We start from the raw sequence: 20,252 nt of genomic DNA, 5'->3' as shown, positions 1-20,252 counted from the left end.
CTGAGCCAAACCAGCTAGGGCAATTACCTTAGTCCAGTGGTCGGCAAACCGCGGCTCGTGAGCCACATGCGGCTCTCTGGCCCCTTGAGTGTGGCTCTTCCACAAAATACCACGTGTGGGCCCGCACGTACAGTGCGATTGAAACTTCGTGGCCCATGCGCAGAAGTCGGTTTTTGGCCTGGGCAAGTCTATTTTGAAGAAGTGGCCTTAGAACACTCAAGGGGCCAAAGAGCTGCATGTGGCTTGGTGGCTTGCGAGCCGCGGTTTGCCGACCACTGCCCTAGTCAATTTCTTGAGTAAGAGATCAGTACTGCTTCCCTTTCCCCAATATCTATTCTCTATAGCTCCCTCCCTCTCTGGTGTCTTATCTCACTACAGAAACTGTTCTGGAAAGTTAGGAATGGCTTCTGACCAACAAATAGATCGTTTTATTTTGTGGTTTAAAGATACTACAAAAGCCTGTTGATGTCTCTGTAATTCTATCCCATCTTAATCGTTTTTCATTGTGAGTAGATATTTTCAAAACAAATAGGATCTTTATAATTTGTTTCTTTTTCCTTTTCTATTGCTTCTAAAACTAGTAGTGGAAATGACATGTTGAAACAGTCATTTGTAATTGTGTATTACACCCCTCCCCCCATTGAAGTAGAAAGTGATGTTTTTTTATATTTGTTAGAAGGTTGAATTCCCATAGCTTTGGAATATTCAGACACTTTGCATGGATTCAGCAACCCTTATAAAAAAAAATTGTGGGGTGGGAAGGGAAACTTGTTCCTATTTTATAGGTATAACACTAAAGCACAGTAAATTATCTTCTCATTTGGTGGTCTGTTTTTATCTGCCTTAATCCTTTGGTGTTTTCATTTTTGTGTGTGATATTTATTTTTTAATGTGTAGACAATATTTCAGATGTCATACTTAATGGAAAACATGGAGTCATGGGCTTGAATCGAGTTAAGAATAAGAAAATCAAATATTTATAAATTACCTGAAGTAGCTTTGATTTTAATGTTATGATTTAAAGTCTAGGCTATTTTTATTATAGAGCATTAACATGATAAATGTTTGTTCCCTTTAGCTTGTCAGCTCATCTGCAGCTTACCTTTACTGGTTTCTTCCACAAAAATGGTATGTACTTTAAACATATTGGCATTCTAACAACAAAACACCATTGTGAATTAAAAAATTACTTCATGTGTGTAAATTTATAAAATGGAAAAGATGTTGAGTCTGATAAATGTTACACTTCTTGTTAGTTGACCTCTTCAGTGCTTTTCATTATTGCTTTATGTGATGATGTGGAGGATGTAACTTGCAACTCTTTAAAAGTTAGTGGTTCTCAAATTTTAGAGATGTGCCACATTCTGAAAATAACTTGGCACTTTGTTTAAAATCCATATAGCTGGGCCCTACAAAGACTCAGATCTACTAGGGTGGAGTTTAAGAGTACATTTTAATAAAGTACAAGCCCAGCTGGTGTAACTCAGTAGTTGAGTGTCAACCCATGCGCCAAGAGGTTGTCAGTTCAATTTCCAGTCAGGGCACATGCCTGGGTTGCAGGATTACTCCCTGGTAGGGGCCATGCAGGAGGCAGCCGATCAATGATGTTCCTCTCTCATCCATGTTTCTCCCTCTCCCTTTCCCTTCCTCTCTCTCAAAATCAATAAAAACACATATTTTTAAAAAGGGAGTAGATTGCTGTCCTACTAAAAAACCCCAAATAGTTAAATAAACAAAATGATTATATTAGAACAGTTTGATAGCTTTTTTTACATAACCATTATGAGCTCTGTTCATATCTCTATTGGCAGCTAGTGTAACTTCTTTCTAGTTTTGCTTTAGATCTGGTCCATTTTTTGTATAGGAGTAACTTAAGTAGCACTTTTGTGGTTTTTTTCCCCCCCTAATCCAGTGGTTGACAAACTCATTAGTCAGCAGAGCCAAATATCAACAGTACAACGATTGAAATTTCTTTTGAGAGCCAAATTTTTTAAACTTAAACTATATAGGTAGGTACATTGTTATTAACTTAATTAGGGTACTCCTAAGCTGGCCTTTGCTAAAAACGTCCTCAATCTCATTGAGGCATGTGGCTCAAGAGCCGCGGTTTGCCGACCACTGCCCTAACCTATTTATAATCTTATAGAGTCCTTACTTCTAATCATTATTTGGTTTTCTGTGATACTTTTAAAGTACATGGACTCTAATACTTTGGAAATTTATCTTTTGAATTTTGTAGGTTTGTGAACTCTTTGTTCCCAGGGACTTACATAAAACATATATAAATTCTCCATCACTGAAGTTAGTAATTGATAGTAATTGAATAATATTTACTGATCAATATTATTTTGTTAATTAATATTAGTTGAACTAATTTTAGTTGAATTAATTAGTTGAAATTAATTGAAAAGTAGTTTGATTAAACTGTTCTCATGTCTGTATGACAAAGTGTGTAAAGTTCAAAAATTGCTTGAATTCACTTGAAGCTTTTATTTTTCCTTGATGTTACTGAAGTAAATGAGAAAGTAAACTCTTTTGATACTTCTGTTTCCAGAAAATAATTTCCCATTATAATCAAATTAGTGGAATTTGGGAAGAAGCAGATATATTGCCTCTCTTGTCTATTCCAAGTATTGTTATAGGTTGTTGGGTTTTTTAAGAAATATTTTTATTGATTTTTAGAGAAAGAGGAAGGGAGAGGGATAGAGAGATAGGAAACATCAATAGAGAAACTGGAGATCGAGCCGGCAACCTGGGCATGTGCCCTGACTGGGAATCAAACCAGTGATCTCTTGGTTCCTGGGTCAGAGCTCAACCATTGAGCCATGCTGACCAGGGAAGAAATACATTTTTAAAAAATATATTTTATTGATTTTTTTTACAGAGAGGAAGGGAGAGGGATAGAGAGTTAGAAACATCGATGAGAGAGGAACATCGATCAGCTGCCTCCTGCACACCTCCCACTGGGGATGTGCCCGAAATCAAGGTACATGCCCTTGACCGGAATCGAACCTGAGACCTTTCAGTCCGCAGGCTGATGCTCTATCTACTGAGCCAAACCGGTTAGGGCAGAAATAATATTTTTAAGAAACCAGGATAAAAAACCAACATCCAGGTCTCTAAAATCTGATTATTTTTTCTTTTGTTTTTTAAATGAAGACTTTTTGTTTAGCAGTTACTATTTGAAACTGCTTAGAATGAATACACAAAGATTATTAGGGTGCTATTTTCGGAGTAAGTAATGTTTGGAGAGTAATGTTTTGTTACTGCATTTTAGCCATTGGATTATTTTTGCTATATTAAAGTATTTTTATCGTGGATATAATTTTCAAATAGACTGATTCAAATTCATTTTATGCACACTTTTTAAGTAGAAAAATTGTCCAGAATCTCAGGACAAAAATTATTTTATTTCTGTATGTTTATAGATTCATTTATTATAATTCTTCCACATAATACTGAAACTTGATGATGAAAGAATAAATATTTAAAATTTTGACCTATTAATGCCTTTAGGCTTTAAAAACAAGCTATGGCCCAGTGTGGCTCAGTGGTTGAGCATCAACCCATGAACTGAGAGGTCACCGGTTCAATTCCCAGTCGGGGCACATACCCAGGTTGTGGGCTCAATCCCCAGTAAAGGGCCTGCAGGAGGCAGCTGATCGATGTTTCTCTCTTGTCGATATTTCTGTCTCTCCCTCACTCCCCCTCTCTAAAAAAGTCAATGAAAACATTTTAAAAATAAAAATAAAGTCAAATTATGGAAAATAATTTGTTAGTTAATTGGTATAGGTAATACAGAATATATTTTTAAATTAAAATACTTAAACCTTTGTGAACCGAGAGATTCCTTTAGAGAAATTCTGGTGAAAAGGTAAAAAATAGATATTTTTATTTTGAAATGATAATATGCTTATATAACTATTTTTTTAATCCATTTTTTTATCTCTTTGGTCTTGAGTCAAATCAAAGATTTTTTTAGTTTAACATCTCTGCATTCAAAGTTAAACATGTATAATAGTAATTGGTTTAATTTAAATGTATTTTAAACTAAATAATTTTTTAATGATAGATATTGGGAGAAGGAAAAATTTTTTAAATGTTTATTTTATGTGTGGTTGTCTTTCATGAACATTTCATTGTTTTTTCCTCTTGAACTATTTTATTGGTGCTTTCCAATAAGAAGCTTTAACTATAATTGTCTTTTTTTTAATAATTGCAGTTTATTACTTTGTTTTATTGTTATAATTATTAGATCTGTATAGCAGAAGTAATAGGTAAGCCTTTTTAGTTTTAATTAAAATAATAGAGCCATTATTTGAATGAAAGGAAAATCACAGGGCCTACCAGGATAGCGCATGATCCTGATAGGCCAAGGTTTCGGTTCTATCCCAGGTCACCCAATGAATGTATAAATAGGTAGAACCAACAGGTCAGTGTTTCTTTCTGTCTTTCTCTCCCTGTCCCTCCCTCCTTCCTTCACTCTCCTTTTCTCTCTCTCTTTAAAATCAATAATTAAAACAATTTAGGGGGGAGAAAAGAAAATCAGTATATAAGAAGGTAATTACAATTGTCTTGTGAAAGGTTTATTTAAGTGACTATATGTAAAGGCTTTTTAAGAGTTTGCTGCACATTTGAAACTGATTTTGGCCATAGCTAGTTTGCTCAGTCGTTAGAGCGTCGGCCCACAGACTAAAGGGTCCTGGGTTCAATTCTGGTCAAGGGCATGTACCTCAATTGTAGGCTCGATCCCCAGCCCCAGTTGAGACACATGTAGAGGCAACCAGTCGATGTTTCTCTCTCACATAGATGCATCTCTCTGTCTCTCCCCCTCCCTTCCACCGTCTCTAAAGATCAGTGGAAAAGGTATCTTTGAGTGAGAATTAACAAAAGGAAGAAAAGAATGAATAAAATTCTGAGAAGTCTTATATTAGAAATTTCTAGACTTCTTAGGAAAATGAGTACTGTATTTATATATTTTTAAAAATACATGAAGTATTGATTTTTCTATTTAGATAAGCCATCACAAAACTCAGAAAATGAACAAAATTCTGTTACTCTGGAAGTCCTGCTTGTGAAAGTTTGCCACAAAAAAAGAAAGGTAACATATACAATGATATTGGTAGATTAAGTAAAATAATTTTTAGAATTTGAATATGTTCATTTGTATATACTTTGTATTTAAACCGTGAAAGCTTTTAAATATGTTGGTGCCTGAATTGTAAAACTGATAACCTCTTTGCCAACCTCCCAGATCTGTGCGTTTTCTTAGTCTGGCTGTAGGTATATGCATAAAAGTTTCTCCTGTAGGAATCTGACAGTGAAGGGAAGAAGCTATCTTTTAATATTTTAAGACATAAATTCAGTTACCTCCCTACTACTTAAGTCTATTCTTACACCTATTGAAATTTTAAATAAGGGCGAAGAGAGTTTTTCCAAAAGGATTATTTTTTCAAAAATAATCCTCTCAGTCTAAGAAATTATGTTGCCAGCGTTATCAGCCATTAACTTGTTAATACATTGCTTCAAGTTTTTATTATAAGATGAAAGTATTGTCATAAAAACAAGAGTAGTAATGGTTAAATTTCCTGGACAACCCACCAAAGCCAACAGATACACTTTTAGTAGCCTTAAGTCAAGTCCTTGGGTTTTATGAAGTTCCTATTGCTGATGTTCTTCCAAAATCATAGTAAGGTGATACAGGACTTGAAAACCGCTAGAGCATTGGTATGGATGGACTAAGGTGAGAGGAGATGGCACAATAAATATTTATTAAAAACTCTGCAGTTAAGAAATATCACTTTCTGTGCCTCCAACTCCCATGCACATATGACATGCAGTAATGTGAAAATTCTTTAATATATTTTTTTATTTAGGCAAAAATATGTGAATATACCTATAATATCCTTTTTATGTTTAAAAAATAATAAGCATAAATATTTTCTTGGAAAGATGGATATACTAATATTAGTCATCTCTGGAGTGTAAGATCTGGGGGGGTAGGGAAAACATTTTTCATTTTATACTCTTTTGTGGATTAGCCTTTTTTTTTTTTTTTACCATAAACATGTATTTATTTTAAAAAGAAGCTACAATGAAATATGTACTATATTTTCTTGTTATAAAAATCTTATGCATCTTCTAATTTTTCACCTATGCTCTTGCAACATAATTCTAGTTATGTAATTGCAGAACGTTACTCATAAGATGATGAATATTGCCTCTGTTAAACAACATATTTAAATGAATTTACTTATGTCATAATGTTGACAGTGAGGTTATAATTCTCTCTTTTCATTTCTAATGGTCTCATCTATTTTTTTGTTAAAATGTAAAATTTAAGGGGAAAAGATTAACAAGTTTAATGTTTAAGCATGATTTTAATTTCATATTTCTAATTTAAAACTTGTAGATTATCAGCTAAATATTGGATATACTTTATCATTTTCAGCATATTGGAGAAATCCTCATTTGTGTTAATATTTGGAATATACTTGTTCCAAATTTTCTTTTTGCTTCACAATTTTCACAACTGTGGTTAGAATTTTAGTATGTCATTTGGGAATCTTGGCCTACAGCATGTTTCCTATAGCTGTGATTACAAGTTTATTGTAATTCTAATAATTGCATACATATAAATAAATATAATTTAATAATCTTTACTTTTGCAGGATGTAAGTTGTCCAATAAGGCAAGTTCCTACAGGTAAAAAGCAGGTGCCTTTGAATCCTGACCTCAATCAAACAAAACCTGGAAATTTCCCATCCCTTGCAGTTTCCAGTAATGAATTTGAACCTAGTAACAGCCATATGGTGAAGTCTTACTCATTGCTATTTAGAGTGACTCGTCCAGGAAGAAGAGAGTTTAATGGAATGATGAATGGAGAAACCAATGAAAATATTGGTAATTTTATTTTAATAATATGACTAGATTTTGTGATAGGAGATTACAGTGGTTAATGAAAATTATTAAACCAGTATATCTTAAAAGTATTCATAATTTTGTACTATTTCTTTTTGAGTTATTGTAATAATTTTTTAAGACTGCCATTCCACAGGAAAAAAATAATGCAAAACTAGAACTGAATTCACGTTTTCTAATAGCATTGCTTTTATTTGCAAATCTCTGATAGTCTAATGAGATAATTTTATGGTAGATTGTCCAGGATCTTGGACTATTGGCTATTGTGCTGTACGAGGTATTTAATTTGTAAAGTTCTCATTATTACATGATGAAACATACTTCATATAGTAAAATAATAAATTTAACAATGGATGGAAAAGATTGGAATTTCAAATTAGCCTCACAGCAAACAATAAATTCACTACCACCTCAACATTTTATTGTGGTAAATTTCATATATACAGAACAGTCAAAAAAATTTGTGAACACCAATATCCTCACATTCAACACATAGATTAATATTTTATTATACTTGGTTGTTATGTATATCCCAACAGTTCTGAATTCACCTTTGAGGTAATCATTCAACCAACATATAGTTGCTGGGGATACAAAGATGATTAAAACACCCAGTTTTATCCTCCAAAGGCTCACAACCTAGAGTGTGGAGATAGAAAAATACAAATAAATACAGTTGACCCTTGAACCAATGCGGGGGTTAGGGGTGCCTAACCCACTCCACCTCACCCACCTCTGCAATTGAAAAAATCCATGTAATAATCTTTGAGTTTTTTTATTCTTTTAAGTGGTATACAGAATCTTTCTTTTATTTTAAACTATGTTTTTATTGATTTCAGAAAGAGGGAGAAAGGGATAGAAACATCAATGATGAGAGAGAATTATTGATCAGCTGCCTCCTGCATGCCCCTTACTAGGAATTGAGCCTGCAACCCAGGCATATGCCCTGACTGGGAATTGAACTGTGATCTCCTGGCTCATGGGTTGACACTCAACCACTGAATCACACCAGCTGGGCTACTCTTTGAGTCTTTAAGTACCCTTTAAAGTTCTTCAAAAGAACCATGAATGAGGAGGATTTTTTTTTTCTTCTTGCCTAGCAAGATCAAGATCATTCTCAATAGATGTGGGGTTACTGTCAATGAATGCCATTAAGTAGGACATTCATACATATCATAAAAACATAAGATAGAAGAGTGTAAGTCTGCATATTATATTGCAACTTAGTGTAATTTGTACCTCATTTGGGATAAATTTGTTGGGTCGTATATCATAAATAGGACATTTGTGCTTTAATATTTTATTCATGAGAAATGTTTATCAAATTCAGATGTCAATGAAGAACTTCCAGCTAGAAGAAAACGAAATCGTGAAGATGGGGAAAAGACATTTGTGGCACAAATGACAGTATTTGATAAAAACAGGTAACGCTGATGGACAAGTGAGGCTCCCATAATGTTCTGGACATCTTTTTATTCCAAAGTAGAATGTAGTAGTGATATTATTTCTTTGCTTTTGTCTCTTTATTCTTATGACTGAAAAAAAAAACACAAACAAACCAAGAAATATTTTCTCTTTATCACATAGAAAATAATAAACACAGATTAGGAACTATTTGAATGGCTCAGTTAAGATTATTTGGCAATTGTCTTTTTGAGTGTCTACTCTGTCAGATACTGTTCTAGGTAATGAAAAGGCAATGAAATCTCTGCCTTCATGGAACTCTAGTGGAGTAAACATACACCACCCCTTCAAAAAATTATATCAACTGATGTCACTTAGTGGTGAGTGCTGTAAAGAAAAATAAAGGGAATAAATGGTGGTTTTACAGAGAAAGCCTCAGGGAGGGTAATATATGAGCAGAGACCTGAATTCAGTGGGTCCTGTGCAAATTTTGAGGTTATGTAATTACTAAAATTAAGGAAGAAAATTGTGTGTAATCATTGTATGGCTCTATATACATTTGGCATAGGGTAGCACAGAACACTTGGATTTATAATTATCTTAACAGTTTTCATTTGGGAATAAAGCATCTAATTGCCAGTAAAAGATGATCTAGGAGGCAAATACAGCTTTCTTTTTTGACAGGATTGGAGGAGAAACCTATAACATGACATATTTCTGGTTCCAGGCTGCTCACTGGTAGTTCACTGTCAGGTATAAGATATAGAGCAACTAGTACATTCCTTGTATTTTTTAAAAAGTACTAGATTGTTGCTTTAATATTATCACTCATTAGTCACCATGTAAAGAAAGGTACAAGGCTTTTAATAGGAAAGCAAAGCCGAAACCGGTTTGGCTCAGTGGATAGAGCGTCGGCCTGCAGACTCAAGGGTCCCAGGTTCGATTCCGGTCAAGGGCATGTACCTTGGTTGCGGCCACATCCCCAGTAGGGGGTGTGCAGGAGGCAGCTGATCGATGTTTCTCTCTAACTCTCTATCCCTCTCTCTTCCTCTCTGTAAAAAAATCAATAAAATATATTAAAAAAAAAAAATAGGAAAGCAAAGATGATTAGGAATAATACCACAAAATTTGAGTACCATATTGTCTTAGAATATATCACTTAATATCACAGTATTACTATTGGCAGAACAAATATAGTGTCTTCTTAAAGTCTGAAATTTGAATGTGGATCAAAGATTTAAATGGAAAATGCAGTATCATACTAGGAGATAGTGATTATGTCTGTGGGAGAAGCAATGAGGATATGTCACACTGGGCTTCATTGATGTTGGTAAATGTACTATTTTAGGCAGGATGGGAAGGTATCTTGATTTTTTTTTTAATTCTTGACATATATTATACCTTACATATATATTAACATTTTTTGTACATGTGAAATACTGCTTTTTATTTAATGATAAAAACTATGAAAAAAACCATGGGAGAATTTCCCCTCAACTTTTTTTGAAAATTCCCCAAACCTACAAAAAAGTTGTGAGAACAATACAGGTAATTAATGCCCATAGAGCCTTTATCTAAATTCATCAGTTTTTAGCATTTTACCACATTTGCTTTATTTGTTAATATACTTTGTTTTTTATCAACAATTTGAAAGTTTGTGATACTCAACTTCATTTCTGCTGAATACTTCAGGATGTGTGTCCTAAGAACAAGAACATTTCCCTCCACAATCACAGTACACCTATCCTATTAAGGAAATTTAACATAATATAATACTGTATCCCCAATTAATCCAAATAATGTCATTTATAGCTCTTTACCCTGTACCCCCAATTGAGGACTGTGATCTGTAGTTGTCAGTTGCCATATCTGTTCAGATTCCTTTGAATTGGAATAGTTCTCCAGTTTTGTTTGTTTGTTTTGCCTTTTGGGACACTTTTTTAAAGTATAGGCCTGTAGTTTTGAAGAATTTCTCAATTTGGACTTTTGTGGTTGATTTCTTAATGAATATATTCAGATTAAACATTTTGAGCAGGAACTAAATAGTGATTTTTTTTGCACATCACAAACAGATAATGTAGGTTTGATCACTTGATTAAGGAGATATCACCATATTTCTCCATTATAACAGTACCTTTTATCTTTAATTAATTAATTAATTTTGTAATGCTCACCTGAGGATATTTTCCCATTGATTACTTTTGGGAGAGTGGAAGGGAGCGGGAGAGATAGAGAGAAACATCAATGTGAGAGAGACATCGATTGGTTACCCTGAAATTGCTTAGGGATTGAACCTGCAACCATGTCGCATTGATAAGACACTAACAGCTGAGCTTCTCTGTAATTAATCAATATGTAATTTCTGTGGTAATACATGAAACTGGGTAAATGTCCTTTTCCCCCTGACCACCTTTTACCCAGCAGTATGGCATCCATTGAGGATTCTTGATTGAACAAATTATTCTCATGACAGTTGCCAGTTGGTAACTTTCTATCATTTCTTCCATGTTTATTGGCAGTTTCCTATAGAGTTTTCTGTCCCTCACCTTAAATAAAAAAGGGGGAAATGGATTAACAAATTCTATTTTTATTCAATCTGCTCTAATCTATTCATGTAGTTATTCATTTTAATGTGCAAATTGTCCCAAATTTGGTCAGGAAAAGCGCCTCTAAGTTAGATGTGTAAAGATTATTTTTATAATCTCAGAGAAATTAAAGTCTCCTTAAAGAATAATCAGAATTCAAAAAATATATAGAAAAAGTATGACATATTGAGCAAAAATATAAAACTACATCTGAAAGCAGAAAAAAAAAACAAGTAAAAAATGACAAGTCAGGGAAATTAATTTTAACTCATTAGATAGATGTCTCATTCCTCTAATATAAAAAGATCATACTGAGTAAAAAGAAAAATACCACAGCTCTAGAAGAATGGGCAAGGGATATGATAAAGATGTTTACAAAAAAAAAACCCATATATACACACACACACCATATATATATATATATATATATATATATATATATATATATATATATGGTTCTTAAGCAATTAAAAGATATCTGTATATAAAAGTACACTGAGATGTCATTTTTTTCACTTACCAGTTTGGCAGAGAGAAAAAAAACTTAATAAAGCACTATCGATCAGGCTTTGGGGGAAAAGGGCCTCATAACATTACAGGTAGGAAGGTAAATTCAATTGAACCTATCAAATGTACAATCAGAATATTATATACCTATGTAGATGCATGAGGGAAGCTTCTTTTCAATTTAGAAGTATATGAATATATTACCTATTTAAATAAAATTAGCTTTTTAAAATATTAAGTTAAATAGCTTTGCATGCGATTGAAGGATAATAAATTCAAGTACAGCATAAAGACAAAAATTCTTTTTTTTTTTGAGAGAGAGAGAGTGGAAGGGAGAGGGAGAGGCAGAGAGAAAAACATCGATGTGAGAGAGACACATCGATTGGTTGCCTCCTGCATGTGCCCCAACCAGGGCTGGGGATTGAGTTGCAACCGAGGTTACATGCCTTTGACTGGAATTGAACCCAGTTCCCTTCAGTCCACAGGCTGATGCTCTATCCACTGAACCAAACTGGCTAGGGCAAGACAAAAATTGTTAAGTCTCAAAGTCATTTGTGTTAAGAGTCAGTCTTTGGAGACAGACTGTCTGGATTTAATTGCTAGTTCTGGCTACTTACTGTGTCATTTTAAAGCAAGTTACTTAACCTCTCTGTTCATTTTTTCTTCTGAAAAATGGAGTAATAGCATCTTTTTATTTATTTTATTTTATTGATTTTTACAGAGTGGAAGGGAGAGAAACATCAATGAGATGAGAAACATTCATCAGCTGCCTCCTGCACACCCCCCACTGGGGATGTGCCCGCACCCAAGGTACATGCCCTTGACTGGAATCGAACCTGGGACCCTTCAGTCTGCAGGCCGACGCTCTATTCACTGAGCTAAACCAGCTAGGGCAAGTAATAGCATCTTCATAGAGCTATTGGGAAGATTAAATGAACTATGTAAAATCTTTAAAATAGTGCCTGGCACATTGTAAGCACTTGATAAATGTTAGCTGTTATCACCTAACAGATTTTTTCTTAAGACTGATGAAGAGAAGCCAGGTTCTTCTTGCTATATATAATTAATTGTTGAGCATAATTGAAGAATGCTATTTAGTATAGTGTTACCAGTGTTCAAAAATATAAATTATATATATACACACACATATATATACACACACATACACATTAAAACTATACTATGGGTATAATTCAGTTAATTTTTTTATTCAGCTGGTATTTCATTTATTCATTTACCCATGAAATGTTTATTGAGCACCTATATGTGCCAGGTAACCCCAGGATCTTATAGTTATTGGAGTTGTTATTGTAATCATAAATTTTTTTATTATTGGTCAAGTATAAAAGTCAAGAACTCCAGTTCAAATATTTACAATAGTTAAAAATAACAGAAGCATAATTCTTAGTAGTCCCCTAAGGCAAGTATTGTAACACTATCCCATTTTTACAAGTAAAGCCTGCACACATACTTTATACTTAATGTTTAAAACTTGCTAAGTTTTGAGGCCATAGGTATATTACATTTTAAATGTTATATCTGAGTAGCTGCATTAATAAAATAATTCTATAGTAATAGTAGTTAATAGTGGAACCCATTAAAATTGCTTGTGTCAAGAATGGAGTATAGATATATTTTAAAATTTTGTTCGATATGTAAGCTAGTTTATAAATTTAATAAATGCTTTATAAATCTAAATATGTAGAATTTATGTACTTACAATAATAACACAGGTTACTTTAAAGTGTATGTGTTTGTCTAACAGGCGCTTACAGCTTTTAGATGGGGAGTATGAAGTAGCCATGCAGGAAATGGAAGAATGTCCAATAAGCAAGAAAAGAGCAACATGGGAGACTATTCTTGATGGGAAGGTATGGACTACTTAGAAGGTTGAGCACGTTATAGTTATGAACTCCCATTTTTTATTGGTGTTTTTCTCCCTCAAATGCAAATTTATGTTGGAAGTAGAGTCCTTTGTTTTTGTACTTTGGAAAACACAAATAAAATTTACCTATTTAGAGTATTTAATGGGAGGAATCCTCCTTGGAGCCAGACCAAGTTCAGATTTTCACTCCTTGCTATGTGGCATCCAGCAAGTTACTTAAGCTTTGTGTCTTGGTTTTCTCACATATAGAATGAGGCATAGAGTTGATGGATTAACTGAAATAATTAATGAAGTATTTTTAGCACTGTGCCTGGCATAAAATAAGTGCTCAATAAATGTTAACTGCTACTTTAAATCCCTTTCATAGTAACGGCAGGTAACATGATGACTATTAATAAATTTATTAAGAAATCTGCTGGACTTAAATGAAGTACACTTAACATAACTCTTCTAAGAGACTTAATAAATAGGCATCCATACATTTCTTGAATAGGCAGGCTCAACAAAATGTTATTTCTAAATATAAGGTCAGAGTGCCATCACAAGCAAAATCCTCAAAAAGATTTTTTTAAGCCTTAAAATTAGTCTTAAGTAATCCTAGAATAACGTGTAATAATACTAAGGAAAATTACGGAAAAGTTTTCAGAGAACATTTACTTACAAGGGGGTAGAACATACTATAAACTTAATAGAACTTAAATGATATGGTGTAAGCAGATCAGTGAAGCATATTTCTGAAATGGTTTCATATACATTTGAAATTTAGTCATGATAAAATTGGTGGTACATCTCTGTGGGAAAGACTGTTTATTAATTGTGACAGAATTGGTCTCTAGCCATCTGGAAATAAACTTAGACCTAACAAATTCCAGAAGGCTCATAAATGTAAATGTAGAAATAAACAATACATAACAAAAAAATGTAGATGAATATTTGTATAATCTTGTTCTGAGGAAAGCTCTTCTAAGTGTGACGCAACAGGTAAAAAGCATAAAAAAATTACTAAAGTGGGTTATTTCTACATGCAAATAACTAAATTTAAAAACATGGATTGGGGATATATTTGCAACATATAAAAGGCTACTATTACGAATACATAGGTTTATAACTCAATAACAGAAGATAAGCAATCAAATTAGGAAAATGGATAAAGGATAGGCAGTTTTGATTTTTTTAAAAAAATGTTTGTTTATTTTAGAGAGAGAGGCAAGGAGAGGGAGATAGAAATATCGATGAGAGAGAAACATCAACATCAATTGGCTGCTTCCTGCACGCTCCCCAACTGGGGATTGAGCTCCCAACCATGCCATGTGCTCTGAACAGGAATCGAACCCATGACCTCTTGGTGCAAGGGTCGACACTCAACCACTGATCCACACCAGCCAAGCTTAGGCAGTTCTTAAAGCAACAAATATAGATGGCCAGCAAATTCATTCTTATTAGTATTAAAAAACATGCAAACAGAATCAGAGATAATTACTTTTGACTGCTCGTATGACAACAGTTTTAAAGATTGATAGTTTATAGTTGGATATGTGAGGACACATATTCTCAAATATGTTGGTAAAACTTACTGGAGGGCAGATGGTCAATATGGATAAAAATGTTAAAAGTTTGTTAGGTTTATCCATGAGAAAATAAAATTGTATTTATATGAATTGTTAGTTTTTCCCAAGAAATTGTTTGAGGCAATATGAAATGGCATCCTTTTGAGTCAGATCATATGGATTTGTTTCTTTTTAAAAGCTCTGTGTGGTATTTTGTTCCATAATTTATTAAACCATTGCCATTTTAATATATAATTTGGTTATTATAATTCATGTAAATTTTTTTGTTTTCAAAAATGTAGTGAATATATTTGTACATGTATCTTTGCATTGCAAATCCTATATAATAAAAGGCTAATATGCAAATCGACCGAACAGCAGAACGACTGGTCACTCAACACAGGAGCTGCCCCCTGGTGGTTAGTGGGAGTGAGGCTCAGCCAGAAGCCAGGCTTACAGCTGGCGAGTGCAGTGTCGGTAGCGGGAGCCTCTCCCACCTCCGAGGCAGTCGGACATTCCCCAAGATAAATTCAGAGAGGGGGATGCTAGAGTGCAGGCCAGATTGAGGGATTTCCCCCCCACCCACCCACCCCTGTCCCTGAGTGCATGAATTTTCATGCACCAGGCCTCCAGTATGTTTATAAGATAAATTCCTAGATATGGACTTACTAGGTCAAAACCAGTTTATCTGACCACATTTTTACTTCATTCCAGTCTAAAATTATAGCTTTAAGATAATTATTTGTAATAAAAATGTAGAAGGAGTTAAGGCTTGTATGGCAGTGAAATAAACAGGAGCTCATATGTCCAAGAGGTGGTTGAGTTTAGAATTCAAGTATAAACAATGGAGAACCAATTTGGTATAATCTGCCTAATAATAGGTAAATCTTAAGGATGGGTGAGAGGTAGAGACATATGGCTAAATGTTACTAGGAACTAAGAAAACCAAGAGAAGATAGTTTTACAGGTGATTAGAGGTGGAGGAGGAAAGCCAAGATAGTAGTCATAAAACAGTGTCTAAAAATTGGCAGGCTTTAGGTACTACAGTTTACTTGTTGTTTTTAAAAAAATATTCTAAGGAGGTATATTTGAGCTCGCTTAGACACCATGAGCAAAGCTCACCCTCTCGAGTTAAAAAATTTATGGACAAGAAGTTAGCATTGAAATTAAATGGTGGCAGACATGTCCAAGGAATATTGCAGGGATTTGATCCCTTTATTAATCTTGTGATAGATGAATGTGTAGAGATGGCAACTGGTGGGCAATAGAACAATATTGGAATAGTGGTAATACGAGGAAAAAGTATCATCATGTTAGAAGTCTTGGAAGAGTATAAAGAATGGCTATATTCGCCAGAGAAATCAACTGCTTCCACATATCCCCTCTCCACAGCACCTGTTTTACTAGAATATAAAAGTCGAGTCCTGTTCATTTTCACATTGAACTTTCGTTAAATTTTTTATTGGTCCAGAAAAAAACATTCTAAATTGGTTACCAATATAAAAATGGCAACATTCCCCATTAGAACTTGGATTTCTGACTTCTTTTGAAAAATCTGAAAATGTGGCTGTGCTGGGTCATTGTTTGTGTCTGGCAATAATTCAGCTACTGCTCATAAGTGGCTGTCTTTTTTAGACGACTTGAACTCTCCAGTACTATGGTCTCTACTGTGCTGTACATTTACTTGACTTACCTGGCCATTGATGTAGGCATTTTGGGTTTTCAAGAAAAAAGTCTGTTGGTTTAAATCAAATCCACATTAGCTTATAATAAATATTTAAATTTCTTTCAATTTGTTATATGGAATCTTCCTTTACTCTTTTCATGTTTTTCTTTTTTAGAGGCTGCCTCCATTTGAAACATTTTCTCAGGGACCTACGTTACAGTTCACTCTTCGTTGGACAGGAGAGACCAATGATAAATCTACAGCTCCTATTGCCAAGCCTCTTGCCACTAGAAATTCAGAGAGTCTCCATCAAGAAAACAAGCCTGGTTCAGTTAAACCTACTCAAACTATTGGTAAGAAGACATTGCTGTCAAAATAATGTTTTGCAGAGTTAGTTAGGGCTTAGGCTTTAGATTAATTTTTGGTCACTTGCTCTAAAAGTTATTCTTTGGGAAATATTTGACTTATTAGAGAGACAAACTATGAGCCATGGTAAATTAGGGTTCTATATTAAATGTAAAGTGTTGTGTTAAAGCACATATTAATAGTCCTTTATCTAAAATCTTTGTGTAAGATGTGTCTGGACTTATTTTTTATTTTATTTTAGAAGCATGATATAGTATATATGCCACTAAATTGTGGTCTGGTCACTTCTCAGAATACTTTGTGGCCAGCCAGTCAGATAGGTAAAAGAGTTTAAAATCAAATGAGGGAAAAAAAATTTATACAAAATTGTATCTATAAAATAGTTATGTCAGGGAAAGTAAAAACATTTTAAGTATGTAAGTAAATATCCAAAATTATTAATGGTGGTTATTTTTTGGATTTGGAATGATACTAATATAATCATTTTTTATTTTTTTAATATATTGATTTCAGAGTGGAAGGGAGAGAGATAGATAGAAACATCAATGATGAGAGAGAGTCATTGATCAGCTGCCTCCTGCATGCCCCCTACTGGGGGTCAATCCCACAATCCAGGCATGTGCCCCCAACCGGAATCAAACCCGGGACCCTTCAGTGCACAGGCCAATGATATATCCACTGAGCCAAACTGTCTAAGGCTTAATACAAGATACATGTTTTTATGATTTTTCAGAGAGAGAGAGGAAGAATGGGGGTGGGGGAGAGAAACATCAATCAGTTGCTTCCTGCATGCCCCCTACTGAGGATCAAGCCTGCTACCCGGGCATGTGCCCAGACTAGGAATCAAACTGCTGACCCCTTGGTGCATGGGATGATACTCAATGCGCTGAGCCACACTCCGGGCAACATACAATCATTTTTTACTTAATTTATGTTAAACCAACACTTAATGGATATCTGCTTACTCCTTTGCCCTGGGAATATAAATACCAAAACCACACTCTGACCTCAAAGTGCTTAAAACATTACAGTGACTATATATAATTACTTGGAGTTACTTTTATAAAGATAATAGGACATAAGAGGTGGTTTTTAAAGGAAAAGTATGGCTCTTGCCAATAAAGACCTAAATATATGATTAGGAGTATTAAGTGGGATTGTTCCTCTGAGGATGAGAATAAAAACTACTAAATACCACAAGTAGAATTCTGTGAAACCTTTAATGTTTAATTATTTTCACAAGATATATTATCTCACTTAGAAGCAAATATTTGCATTAAATATACAAGTATGTATTTTCAGCTGTTAAAGAATCATTGACTACAGATCTACAAACGAGGAAAGAAAAAGATACTTCAAATGAAAATCGACAAAAATTAAGAATATTTTATCAGGTAAACATAGCTGAACCAGTTATATAAGTAATTATGAAATGCCTTTATTTTGCATTTTACATATGAAATATTGTGGATATTTAAATAAAAAGACTATCTCTGATTTTTCTTTTAATTTAACTATTTTTAAAGGGGATATTGAAAAAAAAAGTTTTGAGATGTGTAAGTTGGAGTTTTCCCTTTGTTTTATTTTAAAGTTCCTTTATAACAACAATACAAGACAACAGACTGAAGCAAGAGATGACCTACATTGCCCTTGGTGCACTCTGAACTGTCGAAAACTTTACAGTTTACTCAAGCATCTTAAACTCTGCCACAGCAGGTTTATCTTCAATTATGTTGTATGTAACATTTTTTCTTACTAATATATATATTATGAGACAATTTGACTTTCAAAAATTGTACTTTGTACAAAATACCAAAATTTCTGCATTTGGGTAGATTGCTATATGGGTGAATTACAGTGAATGATTCAGTTTACATAAAATGCACCTATATTGACTCATATAATACACCAACTTTTTGAATTAAGTGGTGATTTCTTTCTTCTTGTTCAGATGAGAATTTGTAAAAAGTTATGAAGCCAATAAATGGCATAGCCAGGATTTTAACATAGATCTTTTTGTTGTTTGTTAATCCTCACCCAAGGATATTTTTTCCATTGATTTTTAGAGAGTGGGAGGGGGAAGGGAGAGAGAAACAGCATTGTTGTGAAACATGGATTGGTTGCCCCCTGCAAGTGCCCAACCTAGGCTGGGGATTAAACCTGCAACCCAGGTATGTGCCCTTGACCGGGAATCTAACCTGCTACCCTTTACGCGAGGACCAATGCTCTAACCACTAAGCAACACAAGCCAGGGCTTAACACAAATTCCTCCCCCCCCCCCCTTTTTTCTTTTTTTCTTTCAGGGAGGAGGGGAGAGAGAGAAACATTAATGATGGGGGAGAATCATTGATTGGCACACCCCCTCCTGGGGATTGAGCCCGCAGCCTGAGCATGTGCCTTATCGGACATCGAACCGTGACCTCCTGGTTCATAGGTTAACGCTTAACAACTGAGCCACATTAGCCAGGCAACATAGATCTTTTTTGTTCTAGGTTCTGACTTCCTGTTCACCATGCTAATATGCCTGGCTTATTTATGCTTACAATACATTAAAAACCACAGCACTTTTTAAATTAATTAAATTGGAGTGATAGCTATTTAGGGTAGAATAATATTTTCTTCTCCTAAAATCCTTGCCATTTTTGTTACAGTATCATCCAAAAGGTGCTAGGATAGATGTTTCTATCAACGAATGTTATGATGGCTCCTATGCAGGAAATCCTCAGGATATTCATCGCCAACCTGGATTTGCTTTTAGTCGCAATGGACCTGTAAAGAGAACGCCTATCACACACATTCTTGTGTGCAGGTAGGTAGAACGGTCATACAACAATAGGTTTATTCTCTGGATTTTATTGATGATGGTAGAACAGAGGGGGCATTAGCTAATTCTCTGAGTGGTATACTGCTTTATAGACCTCCCTGGCTCCTGCTTCTACAAGGGTTTCTCACTTCCTCCTTACAGCTTTTTCCTGTGTTTTAAATGTTAATGTTACTATTGCTGCAGTGGTTGTGGGGATTAAATAATTCTCCTAGTAGATCTAGGTACAAAACCCCTAAAAAAGATATGTAATCTATTTGGGTGATGTGAAATATAAAGAACCCTATCCCCGTCATTTGATATTACATCAACATTTCTTTTCATTAGGCCAAAACGAACAAAAGCAAGCATGTCTGAATTTCTTGAATCTGAAGATGGAGAAGTAGAACAGCAACGAACATACAGTAGCGGACACAATCGTCTGTATTTCCATAGTGATACTTGTTTACCTCTCCGTCCACAAGAAATGGAAGTAGATAGTGAAGATGAAAAAGATCCTGAATGGCTAAGAGAAAAAACCATTACAGTAATTATTACTGTTATCATTATT

At 34.3% G+C, this 20,252-nt stretch overlaps 1 protein-coding gene and 1 pseudogene across 2 annotated transcripts in view; both read left to right on the top strand.

Annotated features, from left to right (window-relative positions):
* The window catches only part of SUZ12 (SUZ12 polycomb repressive complex 2 subunit), a 41,893-nt gene that overhangs the window by 18,441 nt on the left and 3,200 nt on the right, over positions 1-20,252 (top strand). The window contains exons 5-14 of the mRNA XM_079797921.1: positions 1,079-1,128; positions 5,016-5,101; positions 6,672-6,903; positions 8,252-8,345; positions 13,183-13,288; positions 16,691-16,868; positions 18,184-18,275; positions 18,473-18,616; positions 19,533-19,690; positions 20,030-20,228. Of these exons, the coding sequence (XP_079654047.1) occupies positions 1,079-1,128; positions 5,016-5,101; positions 6,672-6,903; positions 8,252-8,345; positions 13,183-13,288; positions 16,691-16,868; positions 18,184-18,275; positions 18,473-18,616; positions 19,533-19,690; positions 20,030-20,228 (1,339 nt within the window). The remainder of the gene's footprint in view (positions 1-1,078; positions 1,129-5,015; positions 5,102-6,671; positions 6,904-8,251; positions 8,346-13,182; positions 13,289-16,690; positions 16,869-18,183; positions 18,276-18,472; positions 18,617-19,532; positions 19,691-20,029; positions 20,229-20,252) is intronic.
* Positions 15,957-16,684, top strand: LOC307114986 (small nuclear ribonucleoprotein G-like; annotated as a pseudogene). Its single transcript has one exon. The product of its transcript is annotated as a small nuclear ribonucleoprotein G-like (transcript).

The sequence above is a fragment of the Cnephaeus nilssonii genome (assembly GCF_951640355.1).
Source record: "Cnephaeus nilssonii genome assembly, chromosome: 19".
NCBI lineage: Eukaryota > Metazoa > Chordata > Mammalia > Chiroptera > Vespertilionidae > Cnephaeus > Cnephaeus nilssonii.
Note: the sequence above shows the minus strand (reverse complement) of the source record. Positions and strands in the feature narration are given on the sequence as shown.